The sequence below is a fragment of the Mustela nivalis genome (assembly GCF_964662115.1).
Source record: "Mustela nivalis genome assembly, chromosome: 2".
Lineage (NCBI taxonomy): Eukaryota > Metazoa > Chordata > Mammalia > Carnivora > Mustelidae > Mustela > Mustela nivalis.
Genome location: NC_139021.1, coordinates 86,345,644 through 86,365,119, shown reverse-complemented (window position 1 = coordinate 86,365,119; position 19,476 = coordinate 86,345,644). Strand labels below are relative to the sequence as shown.

Sequence of the window (19,476 nt, the reverse complement as noted above, 5' to 3'; positions counted from 1 at the left end):
AACTAGAAATCCACTTTACCTTGTCCCCGTCCACCCAGAGAACACAAGGAAAACTGCCTGTTTCAAACTTGCTATGAAAAGGAAGGGAATAAAAAATCTCCCTGGAGATGTAGTATCCCCAAATTAGCTTTTAAAGTAAAAATTTAAAAAGATACACTAGGCGACCAGCAACCCCCCTGCCCAATGCTATAGGAGTATCAAACCAAATGGATTTTGAAGTAAAGGATAGATACAAATAGGTGTCCTACATAATCACTAGACAGACATAAGAAACCTAGAGTGTAGCATCACTGCATCAAAATACACAAAGGAAAAACTGGAAGAACTACAATGAACTGACATTCTACCATCAAAGTGAGAGATTTTGCTGAAAATCACAAGAGCATATAAAAAAATGTTTAAAAGTATTAGATTCAAATACAATAAAAAATTTGATTCAAATTACATTTACAGAATACTATACTGAAGAACAGAATATTCTTTCAAAGCACAAGAAGCCATTTATTAAAAATGATTGTATCCGGGCAATAAAACAAGAAATAAGGTTCCTGTTCACCACTTCCACTGAACACCGTACTGGAGGTCCCAACCAAAATATCTGACCAAAAACAAAAACAAAGTGAACAAAAACAAACACAAACAAACCCAAAGGAAAAAAAGAAACCATCTTTAGAAAGATGATTTGGTTGTCTATGTAGAAAATTTAGAGCAATCACAAGACAGTGGGATTGAAGTAATATATAAAAATCAATAATGGAGCAAAGTGTGATTTTAACAAATAATACAACAGCATTGAAAAAATGTAAAATATCTACACATAAATCAAAAGATGCTTCAAACAAAATTGCCTACCTTTATTAAGACATTTAATAAGATCTAAATAAAAAAGAGAAGTACCCTATTCATGGATTGGAGGACACTGCATCATATAAACATGTTCTCACACAAGTTGATCTATAAACTCAGTAATTCCAAGTGAAATCCCAAGAGGACTGTGTATAAGAAGTCTGAGAAACTGATTCTAAAATGTGTTTCAAAGTCAAATGGTCCAAGAATAGCCAAGAAGGGACGCCTGGGTGGCTCAGTTGGTTAAGCAGCTGCCTTCGGCTCAGGTCATGATCCCAGCGTCCTGGGATGGAGTCCCACATCGGGCTACTTGCTCCGCAGGGAGCCTGCTTCTCCCTCTGCCTCTGCCTGCCATTCTGTCTGCCTGTGCTCGCTCTCTCTCTCTCTGACAAATAAATAAATAAAATCTTTTAAAAAAAATAGCCAAGAAATTCCTGAAATTTAAATTGAAAGAACTTACTTACTAGATCAAGAATTATTATAAATCTATAGTAAATAAGACTGTGTAGTTTTAGCACAGGAATCCATAAACTAACAAAATAGAAAAGAAAACCTAGACACAAAGCAAAAAGATACATAAATTTATGACAGCTAATACTGCAGATCAGAGGAAGAAAATGAGACTTTTCAAAAAATGGTGTTAAAACAGTTGATCAACAAAGTAAGAAAAAAGAAATTATTATGAGGGTGGTGGGGTTATGGACATTGGGGAGCGTATGTGCTATGGTGAGTGCTGTGAAGTGTGTAAACCTGGTGATTCACAGACCTGTATCCCTGGGGCTAATAATACATTATATGTTAATTTTTAAAAATTAAAAAATAAAATTAATAATTAATATTATTTAATTAAATATTAATCGACAATTAATAAAATTAATTTTAAAAATTAATAAAAAAGTATTATTTCTCATTTTACTCAAAGATCAATAGCAAGTGTACTACAGACTTAAATGTGAACGACAAAAATCACAGAACTTTTGTAAGAAAATATAGGCTAATATTTTCATATTATTTTTCAAAATATATTTTCAATATATTTTCATATTCATTTTCACACAGCTGAGGTTGTGTGAAGATGAATCTAACAATTAAAATTGAAAAATCTAATTCAAGAAAGACACTACAAACAGAATGAGAACAGAAACCACAAACTAATGAAAGATTTTGCAATACACATAACTGACAATTGGTTAATAGCCAGGCTACAAAAGGAACCCTACAAGTCAATTTCTTTAAAAGAAACTAAGGAATAAAACATTTTCAAAAGAGTCTACTGGGAACTTTACAGAAAGGAAACTTAAAACCAAAAAAACACTCAAAAAGGTATAAAACCCCCTTAATAAGTAACAAAGCCCCTCTAACACTTCATACTACTAAATAGGCAAAATCACTATTAAATATAGGTTAGGTTAAACAGTAACTGGAACGTTTAAACTCTGTAGGAAGAAACACACTGTTAACACTATGTTGGGAAATAAATTTGCACCACCCGTGAAAGTGAATATAAACATATTCTATGATCTAGGAATTCTACACCTAGATGCACAGTCTATGAAGAGTCTTGCACACATACAGTCACAAGACATGTTTAAGAATGTTGACAAGCGAAGTATCTGATGTAACAACAATGTCCATCAACAGTATAATGATTAATTAAACTGAGTCGTGGATACAACGTAACTATTTACAACACAGAGCAATCTCAGAAAAGGCAACATGAAGTGAAAAAATAACCTGCAGAATACACAGAGTATGATTCCATTAATATAAAGTTAAGTATGTATGAAGCCAAGTGATATATTCTTGAGAGATACAAACATATGTGCTAAAGCTACAGCAAAAGGCAAGGTTATGATAAACATAAAAGGAAGACCCCAGAGAAGAATTAAGAGGAGATTAGGAAGGGGAACACAAGTCATGGTAATGCCAGTAGTCAAAGCTAGCTGTAGGTACACACATGTACTTACAGGTACACTGAATTACTTATTCCTTGGGTTTTGCATATATCTTCTAAATATTCTTCATATCTACTGAATATAAAAATAAATTTTTAAAAAATCTATACTGTCTTCAGAAGTGTCAACAGTCAAAAGGAAATGAGATGTCTGAATACAGACAACTACATACAATACTTCGAGCATATAGTCATAGATGCATTGGGATTTTCTAAATTAAAAAGAAAAAAAGCCAGGCCACTGGAGAACAAAGTTTAATTAATATGCAACTGTTTATTTAAAATAGTTTTCCAAGACCTTCCCATGATTTCAGGCTTTGCACTTCATTTGTATCCTCTCAAACAGCTAGAAATCAACATTTAACATTTTTTGTATTTTAACCATTATGTATGCTATTTTAATGACATTTTTTTCTTTACTAAAACTAGAACCTAATGTGTCAACCAATATGAGGTATAGATTTAAATAATCTTCTTGGTAGTAGTGGTGCTGCTAAAGCTTTCTTGGATTTATCAGATGCTGGAAACTACTTCAAGCCATTTCCATCTAGCTGTCTGTCTTAGGAAAATCATGCTATCTCCCTAAGCCTACTTTCTTTCCGTAAAATTAAAAAAAAAAAAACCTAGATTAGATTATTTCTATCATTTTATCTGGCTGCTAAAATCCCATGAATATATTCTTCATCAATTTCAATTTTATCTAACCTTTATTTGCTACTTCTTTGCCTAAAAAAGCATAATTAACCATATTCAAATAACCGTAAATTCATTAAAAAATAAACACAAACCCAAAATATTCTTACTCATTCTAATATATTCCCACTAATAGATAAAAGGGCTTTTCACTTGAATTTTCATTTTTTATTTCTATTTCATTTAAATTCAAAAATAAAGTCACAATTGTAAAATGAATGCATTTAAAAACACAAAAGATACATTTCAATGACAAAAAAACATATAATAATCATGAAAATCTACTGTACACTTTGCTAAGGTCAACAGAGTAAGGGACCATATGAATAAGTCAATCTTCAAAATATATCCTCAACAAAAACTCTCTTTTGAATAGTAAAATCATCACTTAAGAATTATTTATGTTTACATAACTGGACACTAGCTCCAAAACCAACAAAGTGTGCAGAGGGTGGCCAGGGGAAGGGAGCTAGATAAAAATATGTGGGCATTGGGAACTTGGTATTAAACCTCTAAAACACTTAATTTAAAATAAAATGAACATTCCTAACAGATGACAATCGTGTAAAACTGTTTTTTTTTTTTTTCCTTGACAGAAATGAGATGGGACATTTCTTAACAGTAACAGCTTAGTAATCATCTAAAAAAAAATTGTGGAGATACACGCAACTCCAAACCCTAACCCCTAACCCCAGGCACTGGTATAAAACAAATACCTTCCATGAAATTATCCTTTCTGTTACTAAAATATCCTTATTTACTTAGGAGAATTCATAACTTAGAATATTTCAAACACTTGTTTTAAAAATGTAGAATTACCCGAGATGTTTGAAACCATCTGTATATTACTAATAGTTAATCTTTCAAGAGATAACAATCCTTTATTATATACATCAATTGGGTTTCCTTAAACATATTTGATCATCTACTACAATACTGATGCTGTTGGTAGTGTTACTCTCAAATTTTTCCTTTTCAAAAATACATAATCCATGTGACACTAAGTAGTAAATATGTTACACTGTATACTTTCTTAACAAGGAATGACTGTTTTCAGGTCCTAGTAGGAAGAAAAGAAACCAACAATGGCATTTACTACCTGTTTATCCCCGATAAAGCTATAACTAATAGTCAAATGATGGATAGTTTAAGTATGTAATATGAAGAAAAAAGTGAAAATCATTATAATTTTACCAAAAAAAAAAAAACCCCAAGAAAAAAACCCAGAAAAAACAATCCCACAAACACCATGATAACTTAAATGAGCACAACATAGGTCCCAAAGATTATACTATGATTCTGAACACAATTTTCAAAGCAAAAAGGCATCTACATACAATTCCTGTGAATATCTAATACACTACACAAAGATGAATTTCAAAGCATATGTAGGCTAGATCAGTTCCAACTTGTCAAAGACAAATATTTAAATGGTTATTTTGGCTAAAGTGCACCTGCTGACCAAATCTGCTCTGGTCCTGCCTCTGAGTACAACTCAGAAAGAGGCTGTTACCCATGTTTACTCCCTACCTGTCTGTGCTGTCAATAGTCATTCAGAACAATGGATATTCTTTTTTAAAACAAATACTTTATACACTGAATAAGAGGAAAACCAATCCTAAATGTACTATCTTCTGAAACTCCAGCAAATAAGATAACTTCATTATTTTTAAATACTGAAAATGTAAAGGGACCACACACAAATTAAGAACTGTATTAGGTATATACTTTTTATTTAATACTCACTTGATGTGCTCTTAAAATCTCTATGAGAGAAGCAGATCATTTCCCGTGTCTTTTGGCAATAGATTCAAAAGCAAAAGTAGCAGTGCTGTTGAATTCCATGAAACTTTTTTTTTAAAGCTAAATTACTCAATATTTGTATTGTTATTGCACTCATATATTGCCCGGAATACTATAGCAACTCAGCAATAGTGACTGCAACAAAGTAAGGAAAGTGGTTCTACACAGCATTTGATTTTCTAATTAGGTAAGAAAGTTTTCATACAGGAAATGCAAACAACTACAATTCAAAAATCAGTATATGCTTAACAATTATTTAGCCTTATACAAAATTAAATGTAAGCCTAACCACTAGAAATCTGTAAAGAATCAGAAAAGGATTTACAGTACACAAATCTTGAGTATTGTTGCATTCCATTCTTAAAAGTCACTCTGAGTTAAAACAGCATTTTCCAAGATTTAAAGAAAAATATATTTTATAAAAGGGATTCTCTTTAATTACTGAATACATCATTTTTTTATTACTAAGACAGAAACAAGTTATACTTTTTCCACTATAGTTTGCTCTGATGAAAGAATTTTAACTCCTAACAAATGCTACATTTTCAAGACTAAAGGAATAATCAGTAGGTATTCTTTCTTCTTGATCTAAGTTATTTTTCTCTAAAATATGTCAAGTAAGCCTTTAAAGATTCAGGTAGGGGTAGTTTCATGATTTTTTCTCTCAGTAAATTCTGAGGCGGCTCCTCGGGCTTCAGGGCTTCACCATGATCTTTCTCTTCCTCTTCTTTGTTATCTTCTTCCATTTTTTCATCCTCTTCACTGTCTAGAGGCTGAGGAATAAGCTGGTTACCCACAAATACGTAGGTATTAATTCTCTGTTTAACCCTCTTTCTTTTCCTTTTTGGTGGAGCCCTCTGAGGAATCCCCTTGGCCTGCATCTCATCATTGATGAAATTTCTAAGTGTACGTCGAATATAAATACGAGCCAAGTCCTGGAGATTCCTGACAGCACAGGGGGCTAAAAAAAAAGACAAAAAAATAAAAAATAAAAAAAAGATAAAACACACACACACACACAAAACATAAAAAAGTAAAACATAATATATTGTTCATTCCCTCACAGAACAAAACAAGTATTTCTTAGCTACTCTGACTTCCATCTAACAAAGACTTCAAGATGCCTACTATTTGCCAAGCCACCATTCTAAATTCTGTGGCTACTGGGGTGCCTTGGTGGCTTAGTGGGTTAAAGCCTCTGCCTTCAGCTCAGGTCATGATCCCAGGGTCCTGAGATCGAGGCCCACATCGGGCTCTCTGCTCAGCAGGGAGCCTGCTTCCTCCTCTCTCTCTGCTTGCCTCTCTGCCTACTTGTGATCTCTGTCTGTCAAATAAATAAAAATAAAAAAAAAAATCTTTAAATTCTGTGGATACTGGAAAGGTTTCTGTGCACAGATAATGTATGTCCCCATATATATGTATAAAAATTCTTTGAGAGAATAAGTTAAGAACTTAGAAATAGGCTACATGAGAATGAAGTACTTAGGGAACAAGAATAAAAGAGACATCTTATACTATACCTTTCTTATACTTATTGATGTTGAAAATCATATAAGAACAATTGATTCCAAAAACTCAAATAAAGGCAATATTTGAACAGCTCCTTTAGTCTGAGCTTTAAAGCTATTACTCACACACACACACACACACACACAGAAATTTTCTCTGTAATTTGGTAAGTAGAACTGGTTCATAGGTGAAAGGCCACCAGAAATCATGCTGTCAATAATTTAATAACCCCAAAACACATCACAGATTTCCTTAAGTTACTGATGTTTACTTTTATCAAACACATCACAGTTGGAACCTATCCTGTCTTTTCACTCCCATTTCCCACAGACCTATAAATGCATAAGCCCTAGAACACATACTCTTCTTTGTAACCTGTTCTAATACTTTATAAATACAGAAATTAACTCTAGTCTCACAAAGTTTCCAGCCCTGTAGAAATAAAACTATCATCAAGTATCCTCAAATGCCTAAACAAAATAGGACATAACCCTCTTCCAGTTAAACAGCATTAAAAAAATCTTCACCTTTGGAGCGCCTGGGTGGCTCAATGGTTTAAGCCTCTGCCTTCAGCTCAGGTCATGATCTCAGGATCCTGGGATTGAGCCCCGCATCAGGCTCTCTGCTCAGTGGGGAGCCTGCTTCCCCCTCTCTCTCTGCCTGCCTCTCTGCCTACTTGTGATCTCTCTCTATCAAATAAATAAATAAAAATCTTAAAAAAAAATCTTCACCATTTAGCTTTATTTCTTCACTTTTGGTACTCTTTTCTGGATACTTCCCTTGCACACTTTTTTGTTTTACCTATGAAATCCTGCCTTCCTTAGGAACTCTCTGGTGGTGGTATCTCTATACCACAAGACTATAAAAGCTCCAGGAGTAAGGGGCCACACAGCATTTCCTCTCTGTCCTCCCCACAGGGCCCTGTACACTCTAGGCTTGCACAGTACATCATCCTGTCCAAGGCTCAGAGTCCTTCCTGTATTCTGAACACCAGACCCTACCACAAATTAGATACACCCTACAGGAGATAAATTTGTGTTGTTTTTGTTTGTTTGTTTGGTTTGGTTTGGTTTGGTTTTTTTCAACTCCAGCATGGGAGACTTTTCAGACTGATTCAAAGATACCTCAGCACCTACCTAAGTGGCCTACTATAAAACCTTTTCTTCAAACTGTCTTTTTTCAACTCCCTACTGAAACCTGAAATAGGAAAGAATTCCAAAGAGCCAGACTGGGCATGTTTAGTTAGAAACTGTTTGTTCCTGGGCCTGCCCCCAACTGTATGAGATGGAAACTGAAACACCACACAAAAATTTGAGTTCAAGTCCCGCTTCTGCCATAATGGAGTGTTGTGAACATCGGTAAGTAAAAACATGTGAGAGCTCCTCCCTTATATGTTAAAATGTGTAAAATAACCACCTGCTCTGCCTACCTCCCAAAACTATTTAAGCTGTTTTAACATTCACTCAACATCTCTGTGTTAAACTCTATGACACCTACTATTAAATAACTCACATATAGTGGATACTTCAGACTAAGTCCTTGCTTTAATGGAGATTATGTATTTAGGGGAGGAGGTAGATAAAAAAATAATTATGAAAAAGAGGACAGGAGGAAAAAAACACCAATGACACAGAAAGTAACATGGTGGTAGAGCTACTTCTGACTGGAGTCCAAACATCTCCCTGAGGAAGTCATGCCTGGGCTAAGCTCTAAATGACAAGAGGAAAGAGCCACGTAAATACCTTGGGGCAGAGGGGATAGCAAAGCCCTAAGGGGTAAATGAGCTTAGCATGTTCAAGGAGCTGAAAGAAGGCTAGTGTAGATGAAGTTCAGAGCAAGAAGAAAATGGTAAGAAGTATGATCATGAGTGACCTTGCAGGCATTGGTAAAAAATGTGCCTTGTATTGGCCATGCAGCTACTCAAGGGTTTTTAAAAAAACAGGGTTGAAATGCAATAAAAATGGCACTCAGGCTCCTCTGTAGGGTATGGATCATAAAGAGAGGGGGTAGACCAGCTGGAACACTCCGGTCATCCACCTGAGATCTGACCACGCTCTGATGCAGATGGGAGTAAGGGAGGGTGGCTGCAAACATGTAGAGAACTGGAAAAATTTGCAACACATTTTGAAGACAGGATGGATGGGGATTGGATGTAGGAGAATTTCTGGCCCAAGAAACTAGTTGGTGCTAACAGCCAATTACTGACCTGACAGAGAGGAAAAGTGGCTTGGGAGAAGAAAAGCACAATTGTTCTGTGCAAAATCTGAAATGTCTATCACATTTCCTGAATGGAGATTTCAGGAAGAAAAACAACAGTGACACACTAATCACCATTTCATCATGTTACAGGCAATAACACATTTCACATGAAGTGAGGAAAAGGAAGCAGACAGAGGTGAAAAACTTGATCCTGGTCACAGAGGTCGTAATAAGTGACATGAGTTGGGACCTGCACATGGGCATTTAACTTCACAGTCTAGGCTCCTGCCCAAACACAAGCAGCTGAATCATGCCTCCGAGACTCAGGAGCGAAGTCAGGGGTGGGGGCAGAAATCTGGGAGCCGTCAGCCTCTCCTTGAGCACCTAAGAGGGAGTGTAGACAGAGAATAAAGGCCTATGCCTGAGGAAAGCTCTGAAAAAGCAGGGCAAGCTAGTAGAAAATAAATCCATAAAAGAGTTTTGGGAGGGGCTCCTGGGTGGCACAGTGGGTTAAAGCCTCTGCCTTTGGCTCAGGTCATGATCCCAGGGTCCGGGGATCGAGTCCCACATCGGGCTCTCTGCTCAGTGGGGAGCCTGCTTCCTCCTCTCTCTCTCTCTCTGCCTGCCTCTCAGCCTACTTGTGATGGCTCTCTGTCAAATAAATAAATAAAATCTTTAAAAAAAAAAACGTTTAGGAATTATTAAAGAACTAAGAAATAGAGCTGTAATTAGTCTTTTTGGCTGGTCTTTATTCTTGAACCTCTTAAATTTTTTGTCCTCTCTTTTCACACCTTAATTATGTTCCTCCTCTGCCAACACTACCATTCCAAGGACACTGTTAGAATGATGAATCTTACAATCTTTCAATCCTAAACTGTCAGAATACCTGAACTTCATAAAGAACAAACCAGATCCACAATGGAAAAGATTCAGACTTTTCTTAAGTCCTAAAATAGTATCCACATGAGCTGCATTTAAGTTTTTCTGAATGATACAAAAACTTCTCGATAATTCTCAGCCCTAGATATTCAAAAGTCTCCCATTGTTTTCTATTCTTTAACACTCCCTTGTTTCTAATGCTTCCAGTCATGAGATAAGGATTTAATGGACTAGATCGAAAATCCTAACTGCTATTAAAATTTTATTTTGAGGGGCGCCTGGGTGGCTCAGTGGGTTAAGCCGCTGCCTTCGGCTCAGGTCATGATCTCAGGGTCCTGGGATCGAGTCCCACATCGGGCTCTCTGCTCAGCAGGGAGCCTGCTTCCTTCTCTCACTCTCTATCTGCCTGCCTCTCTGCCTACTTGTGATCTCTGTCTGTCAAATAAATAAAATCTTTAAAAAAAAATTTATTTTGAATTAAAGCTTTCACTTCAAAATTATAATTAAGTTTATCTCTAACACACACACACACACACACAAACACACACACATAAGCTCTATTTGTTTCCCAAAAGTTTCTCTGAACAGAAAGGAACCCAGCAGTCAGCACTTTCACTTTTGTTTATTAACAGAGATTAAAAAGGCATTATATTTAGGTCAAACTCACAAAAGTGATAAATTGGGGCCATTTTTAGCCTACAAAAACAGAAACTATTCCATATAACTCAAGGTAGTTTAGTGCCACAATTTCTGAAGTTTCTTTTATCCCTTGTGATTTTGTAACAAGAAATGCACATTTGGCTTCCCAATTCCTGACACAGAACTCTAAAAACACTTGGAATTTGAAAGTGATAACCAATCACACCTGAGTTTACGTTAATGAGATGACTTGTGGTAAGCTGGGCTCACCAAGGTGACTGAGGATGCTGAGCTGGTTGCCCGGGGAACCAACCATGCACTTGGAGGACTGGAACTTTCACTAGCACCCTCTGGAAGGGGAATAGGGGATGTAGGTTGACTTAATCATAAATGGCCAATGATTTAATCAATCAAATCTCCATAAAAAGCATTAACTGAAAGGGTTCAGAGAACTTCTGGGATTCCTCCATGAGTCCATTCCACCTGGTTGTTTCTGTGTCAGATCTTCTGATAATAAACCTGATATCTAGTAAGTAAACTGTTTTCCTGGGTTATGTAAGCCACTGCAACAAATTATCAAACTCTAGAAAGGGGTCATGGGAGTTTGATTTATAGCCAGGAGATCAGAAATATAGATGAAAACCTGTATTTGTGATTGGTGTCTCCAGCTAGAGGAGGAGGGGGGAAGCTTTGTGGGATAGGACCCTTTAAGCTTTAGGGTCTATGCTAACATTGGTTAGTGTCAGAACGGAGTTAGATCACAGGACACCTACTTGGTATCTCCACAGGACTGGAGAATTGCTTGGTGTAGAACACCCACACATGTGGAATACAGAAAGAAATATTGGATGGGTGGTGTATAAAGGAAACAATTTTTCTTTAGCTGATAGTTTTTTTCCTTTTCCTTTTCCTTTTATCCCTTTCTAAAGGGCCTGCCCTAAACTTAGAGCAGTGTGTATACCATAGAAGTGGAGAAAAATAAGCTTGAGGAAAGTGTAACTACATTTAGTAACTGTTTATTATGGGTAATTTCATAGCTACAAAATACATTTGGCAAAGACTTGCATGTGTATGTTTTTAGTTGTGTGTGGGGGTTTTTTTGGGGGGGGGGGAGTAACATTCTTATTTTAACCCCCTATAATTAATGAAATAATGTTCTCTAAACAGAAAGCAATTTTAACAGAAGAGAAAACTTGTTCTTATTCTCCAAACACCCTATTAAACTTTCACAAATAATATTTTCAGAACATTTTTCATTCTGTGATTATTTGTAGTGAAGCTTTTTTTTTTTTTAAACAACATCATAATTCCTGACTCATTTTATAAATTGCCATTGCAAACTGGTAATTTTTTTTCTTTTTATTACAGAAACCTCCAAGTATAGCCAAGAGAGTTAACAGTATAAGGAATCTGGACACTCAGCTTCAACAACGACCCCTTCCAGCTACTCTTCCTTCATCAGCAGTGCCATTTCTATTTCCAATCCCACCATATTATTCTGATGAAAACTGAGACAGAACATTTCACCTGTAAATACTTTAGAGGCATAATTAATTTTTTTTAATTCAGGCTTGTCTTCCATTTTATCCTTTTGAACCAAATTTATCCCTACTTTACATTCATGGTCATGTTGCTCAACCCAACCAAGGACACTCTTTTTAACTATTCAGATCTGTTTGTACTGACATCCTTAAACTGAGAGAGAATGAAAACTGCCTGTTTATAACCAATCATCATCCATGTCATTCATAACTCTGTCACTGTAAAACCACACTTAAACAACCACACTCTTCTAAAGGACACTAAAGGGGCACCTGGGTGGCTCAGTGGGTTAAGCCCCTGCCTTCGGCTCAGGTCATGATCTCAGGGTCCAAGGATGGAGCCCCGCATCAAGCTCTCTGTTCATCAGGAAGCCTGCTTCCTCCTCTCTCTCTGCTTGCCTCTCTGCCTACTTGTGATCGATCTCTCAATCTCTCTGTCAAATAAATAAATAAATAACCTTTAAAAAAAAAATGGACACTAAAGTAGGAAAACTGTCAGATAAAGAGGAATGCTCAGGCTATGACAGTGCCCATTAGAAAGAAAAATACCTAAGTGGCTGATGCACAGAGATCCACAGAGATGCACAGAGATCCTTTGGTTCATCTGTATCCTTACAGGCATACATCATGCTAATGGTTACATTAGGTTAAGTTAAGTTAATGGTTAAGTTAGGCCACTGTCAAGACTAAACAGTGTCACAGAACTGTTTTCATTACTTCTCTGTATGACTTTCTAACCAGTTATGATAGGTTAAAGAAAACTGACATAAATAACCTATAATTCTAATGGTGGAAAACAGGAGGGAGAAAATAGTTTAACGTGCAGACCTAAGCCATACTCCCCCACCTACTTTGATTAGGTAATAAAACTGACATTTCAGTTCCTAGCTATCTCTCCACCAAGTCCATCTCTCCATTGGTTAAGAACCTGAACAGGGAAAAACAGGCCACAAAAATCACAAAGCTCAAAAGAGGGTAAAATGAAATGAAAATAAAATTAAATATAAGCCAGATTACTTTGAAATAATTCATTTTAAAAAGCAAATTATAGAAAGAAGTCTACCATGGTAAAGTTCATTTTTGGTACAGAACCTTAATAACTGATTTCCAAAACCATGATAAATCACAAACCAATTAATACTACTCACCTCTTTTTTGTATTTCAGCTACAGATCACTCCCTTCTCCTTGAAATATGTTTTTTCTTGGTTTCCAACACAAACACCTCTTCTCTCTCCTCACCCTCCCCCAAGTGCTCTCATCTATTCTAACAGCTTAAAATGCTATTTTTACATTGAGATTCTTAATTTATACCTCCCTCACACAGTAGGTTTATACCTACTCAACTACCTTTCCTTCACATGCCAAAAGAGAGCTCAAACATGGCCAGAATAAAATATCTGATCTTCCCACACCTATTTCCAAACACCACCACTGCCAGTCTTGCAAACAGCATAAATGGTACCATCACTCAGCTAGCTACTCAAGGGAAAATTTTATGTACTTTTTTCCTCTACGACCATCTTCCACATAGTCCACTATTTTTCTACCTCTGTCCACACCAACACTGATTTTCCCTTTCAGTTTAAGAAAAGTCTTTTATAATATACCTTCTACACTCTAACCAATGAGCTTCAACTACCCTGAAACTTATTTCTGGTTTGGACAACCAAGCACTTTTCAGCTCACAAAGGCTTTTTCATTTGCTGTCCTTCTGTATAGAAAATGCCAACAAATTTAATATACGTAGTAAATTCACAATTATAGTTAATAAATTCATGTTTTCTTTGACCTGCCCCTTCTCTTCATATGTCCCTGAAGGCAGCTAACAGCATCTGGTGCAAGGTAGGGGCTTTAACCCACCTCCACAAAAAAGTTAAATCTACTGAATATATTACTGCCTATTTATTTAATTCTTCATAATTACGTAGTCCATTAAATCCCAAACATAAGAGTTGAACAATCTAAGTCACATTTCAATTGGAAAGGACCAACAGTTACTTACGGAGTCCTACAGAATCTGGTTTGCCATTATCATTCTTACTTGGTTGCACAAGTGGAGCAAATGAAACAGCAAGGATATTTTTACTTTCCCAAGTATTTTGTCCAGTTCGCATAATTTGTGTTAACTATTTAGAGGGAAAAACAGAAACAGAATAGCTTAATCCTAGAAATGTGATCACCTTACAGTCACAATTTTGTTTTAATGGAATAAATGCCCCCGTGGTTGCTATAATCATTTCTATTTGAATGCAACCAAATTACTTTCATTTCAATACTTACCATGAAGTAATACAGAAGGAATGACAAATATTTGCAACTCAAGAAAAGATTAGTCCATGTAAATAAAATATCCAAATATAGTCAAGTGACTCATCATGCTGTATTTGGGATCCAATAGCTTTTAGAGGTCTTTTTTTTTTTTTTTTAAAGATTTTATTTATTTATTTGTCAGAGAGAGAGGAGCGAGAGCGAGCACAGGCAGACAGAGTGGCAGGTAGAGGCAGAGGGAGAAGCAGGCTCCCCGCCAAGCAAGGAGCCCAATGTGGGACTCGATCCCAGGACGCTGGGATCATGACCCTAGCTGAAGGCAGCTGCTTAACCAACTGAGCCACCCAGGTGTCCCGCTTTTAGAGGTCTTATTCCAATCCACACCTGCTAGTGGCTCCCAAAATATAGGTCTCACATAGGTTCTGTTGCTTGGTTAAAGCACTATGCTAATAAAACCATGTTTTGTTTTTTTTAAGATTTTATTTATTTGACAGAGAGACAGAAAGAGGGTACAAGTAAGCAGAGCAGCAGGCAGAGAAAGAGACAGAAGCAGGCTCTCTGCTGAGCAAAGAGCCCAATATGGGGCTTGATCCCAGGACCCTGGAATCATGACCCGAGCTGAAGGCAGCTGCCTAACTGACTGAGCCACCCAGGCACCCCCAAACCATGTTCTGATTAGTGTACCAAAGACTCAACTTCATGGTTGAGTAATGTATAGTAATACAATGCAGATTCTAATTTTAATCCCAAATTAGTATTTCATAAATAATGTAATTAATCACAAAAGGATTAGAAGTTTTACCTACCTGGCAAAAACCCATCCCTAGTCCTTGGAAAAAAATATTAGCTCAGTTACACGGCTTGATCAAGTTGAATTAATATCTTCAATTTCTATTATAAAAATCAGTGCATTGTATTTGACATTAGCATAATAGTATATAATTAGTATTTAATAAAATACCAATGGGAAGCCATATCTTAAGTATTTGAAAATATATCTTTAAGAGAAAACAGAAGATTGCTCATCTGGGAGTCTCAACTGTGGAAGCATTCAAGTAACATTTTTCTAGGAATGCTTTTTAATGAACGTTTTTATTATGTCTTTTTAATAACTGACAAACAATTTGCTACAGAGCACAGTGCAGGGTAATGATGAAAGCTACTGAACTGCAAATAATATGCTGTGATGTTAAGGGACTCCTCCTAGGATTATAAACTCCAAAATAATCCAGCAAGGTCCCAGTTGTCTTATAAAATTTAACTTCTACTGTATAAAACACAGGGCATTTTAAACATCTCAAACTTAGGTTAATACGAATATTAAAGATTTTTTGAAATGTATTTTCATACATTAAGTAATTTCCTTTTGAAAGATCCACCCATTTTCTGAATACATCAGTATTTCATACATTTAATATACCTAGTAATTCTAAACCAGGGCAGGCAAACTGCTGAAAAATATTTTCAAATAAGTCTATCTAGTATTAAATGAAGATTTAAAAACTTATCTGTTTCTTTAATGGATTTAAGCAGTACAAACCAAATCCAAAATAGATTTTCTTTTTATATGTTTAAAGAACTAAAGAATGTTGGAAACTGAGGAGTTAGTAGAGACCATCACATTTAATTAAAAAGCCCCAGGTAAAGAAACTGTAGTTAGGAAGCAACTCGGCAACCACCACACAGGTAGTGGCTAAGCTCTGGTGAAAAGACCAATCTCTTCAAATCCTAGTATAAAGGATTTCTTCTGTATTTTCTTTGGTTCCATAATTAAGAATCCATTTCAAGGTTTTTGTATTTTTTTTACTATATATAGATCTATAAAGTGTACTTGTCTAAAATTACAACCAATTTTCACTGATTTTATTTCCCATACTAAACTACTGTGTTTAAGCAAAGGACAGAAGAAGTTACCTGATCTTCTATAGGCATGACTAAAATGCCTCCAACTTTCAGTAATATTTTCATGTAGTTTTCATGGTCTTTCTGGACACCAGCTCCACAGTAAATTCGATCATACTGATGACTGTCAGATGCTATCTGGAGGCAATTACCAACCACAAATGCAGGTTCACAGAACTCAAATCTGCATGAAAAAACAAATCTATTTTAATTCATTTAAACAAAGATCAGATCTAAAAAAATTTTAACATAATTCAGTTCTTTGAAATAGTGAAGTTACCAAAATTAATTTTAGGATAAAATATCATTATGAAATTTTATTTAAATATCATATTTATGAAGTTTAACTAGTCAAATATATAGTTTTATCATCAATGATATAGTGCATGTTTTCAAAGCATTGATCTATTTTTTTGCCACAGTGAACCCTCACTTAGGGCTTTAAAAAATGAACATAATCAGGGGCGCCTGGATGGCTCAGTTGGTTAAGCCTCTGCCTTTGGCTCAGGTCATTATGCCAGGGTCCTGGGATTGAGCCTCGCATCGGGCTCCCTGCTCAGCAGGGAGACTGCTTCTCCCTCTCCCGTTCCCTCTGCTTGTGCTCTCTCTCTCTCTCTCTGTCAAATAAATAAATAAAATCTTTTTAAAAAATGAACATAATGAAAAGCCCCTCAGGATACCACTCTTGTGATGTGCCACAAATGATATATACTAAGGATGAGAATCACAAGGGTCAAGCAAACAAGAAAAGGTTCACCTTTCACTGCTCTTTCCAAAAAAAGCTGACGGGTCAGTGGCAATGGGAAGAGCTCATGCAGTATTTATCTCTGATTATTTTTGCTATGGCTAACAGTGGAAAGCTTTGTTAGGAAAAGACACCAATGCCCTGACCACACACCTTAGCAACCACTAGGATTAGGGAGATTTTCCTAATAGATTTTAGTAGGGCTATGTTACAGTATTGTTACAGATGTTACTGCTGCTTTGGCCCCTGTGATCTCCCAATGCAACAGAAGGAGATACAGTTTCAAAGCAAAGGCATCTTATCCAGGCCACTTGTTTTGGTTACAGTGTTGGTTCATGGTATGTAGTTATGCTTTTACAAACTACCCTATTTAGACTTCTACTTTAGTCCTTAAATTTTAACAATTCGGAAAACAGTTTCTAACATATAACAAATTTAATTAAAACCCCAATGCACTAATAAAACATGTCATCTTTTTAAAAAAACTAATTCATGGAATATCCTTTTACTTTTAAGTTGATTAAAGTTAATATGACCACACAGCAAAATCAGGCTATTATTTGAGAATGAAATGATTTACAAGTTTCAGCATGTAGTGAAAAATGACACTGACTGAATCATAACCATTTCTACTTTGTAAAACATATCCTATTCCTTTGGTAATTAATAGATTTATTACACAAGTTTCCATTAAAATTCACTAAAACACAGAGACATTATCTTCATTAATATTTAAAAAGGAGTTTACGAGAATTATGCCTTGTCTTCAGTATCCTGTCTTCTTAGTGGAGGGGCCAAGGGTAGTGGGGGAAGGGGTGTGAGGTTGGGGTGGCATGAGTCATCAGTGTTTACTCTCTTTTCCACACCCCCCACACTAAGGTAGTCCATGTCCAATTATTTCTTTCACTGTAACTATCCCCTTTCTGCTCACACTTTTTAGGACTCTTCCATCATTTTGCTCCCTATTGCACAGTATAGGGTGAAATTCCCATACAGTACCACATGGGACTCTTTATGACCTTAACATCAAATTGTTGTGCCAGATTCATTTCCTGGCCCTGCCTTCCCCCCACTGTCCCTACCCAATACTATGCTGTAGCCAGACTGAATACAGTTGGCCTTTGAACAAGGCAGACATTAGGGGTGCTAACCTTCTTCCTCAACCATCTGAGTATAACTTAAGACTCCCAAAAAACATAACTACTAATAACCTGTTGAGAAGCCTTCCTGGTAACACAAACAGTTGACTAACACATACTTTGTTTGTTACATGTATTGTATGCTATATTCTTACAATAAAGTAAGCTAAAGAAAATATTAATAGAAGAAAACATATTTATAATATACCATAACAAAATCTGCATTTAAGCCATTCTACACAGTTTAAACCCATGTTGTTAAAGGGTCAATTGTGTGTGCTCCCACTTGTTTAGTGGAACTATTCAAAAATGTTTTGAAACCCTGTATCTGTGTATATGCTGTTCCTTTGACTGAAATACCCTTCCTTCTCCTCTTCCCTTGATAAATGCCTACTATCCCTTCAAGATACAGTTCAAATATTAGTTTTAGAAATGAATCTTACCCAACTCTACTTAACAGTACCTCATTCTATTTGCATAGTACATAGGAAGTGTAAACTTAACTTACGTTGGGGACCATGCTTAAATTCCTTTTAAACTCAAGACTATGGTACAACTTATGATTGTCTAAAATATGGCCAAAATACAATTTCTTGACTTTTAACTAACAGGATAACGTGAATCATGTGGTTTAATCATTTCCACCAAATTCACAATAAGAATTCTTTAAAATGGGAAAGTTAGACTATTTTCAATGAAGTCTATCTAAAAATATTTGTTCTTTTAAAAATTCATCTTAAATAATTTAATTTTATAATAATTTAAGTTAGTCTTATTTTCAGGATGAATATGAGCAGGGAATTTATATTTTAAAAATTAAATTATTAAAACCTCTTTATCAAGTCTGTTAAATAAACTCAAAAATACATTTATGGTTTTAAAAGCTTTCTACCTACTAAAAATAAAAGAGAGCTTAGAGAACTATTACCTAGGACAATATCACTGCAAGTAAACAACTTATAATTAAAACCACTTCTCAGATAAGTGATATTTTTTATGTCTTCATCCCAAAAAATTAATTAGAAAGAATTCAGTGCCTGATTTTAAAACCAAATGTGTGATTCTGGTCAAATTTCCTTATACTATTAATAAGTACAATTTGCTAAGTGAAATATTATTTACTGAGCATCCGTTTTGTGTAAAGATTGAAAAGACAATGAGAAACAATCATGCCTACATCTAGTTGAAGAGATGAACATCGAAGAATCACAGTAATAAAGATTTACAACTATGATAAATGCTTTATCTAAAGGAAAGGAATGGGATTCCATAAAACTGAGGACGAAAGGAAATGGACAGATCTATGGAACCAGAGAAAGTTTCCCTGAGAAATGTCAAGATCTGAAAGATGAGACAG

At 35.7% G+C, this 19,476-nt stretch overlaps 1 protein-coding gene across 4 annotated transcripts in view; it reads right to left on the bottom strand.

Annotated features, from left to right (window-relative positions):
• Window positions 1-3,054: 3,054 nt before the first annotated feature.
• The window catches only part of PCMTD1 (protein-L-isoaspartate (D-aspartate) O-methyltransferase domain containing 1), a 65,899-nt gene continuing 49,477 nt past the window's right edge, over window positions 3,055-19,476 (bottom strand). For all 4 annotated transcript variants that reach the window (XM_082720109.1, XM_082720111.1, XM_082720112.1 and 1 more), the window contains 3 exons: window positions 16,248-16,419; window positions 14,068-14,191; window positions 3,055-6,257 (listed from right to left, as the gene is read on the bottom strand). In XM_082720109.1, the coding sequence (XP_082576235.1) occupies window positions 5,890-6,257; window positions 14,068-14,191; window positions 16,248-16,419 (664 nt within the window). In that variant the 3' untranslated portion in view covers window positions 3,055-5,889. The remainder of the gene's footprint in view (window positions 6,258-14,067; window positions 14,192-16,247; window positions 16,420-19,476) is intronic.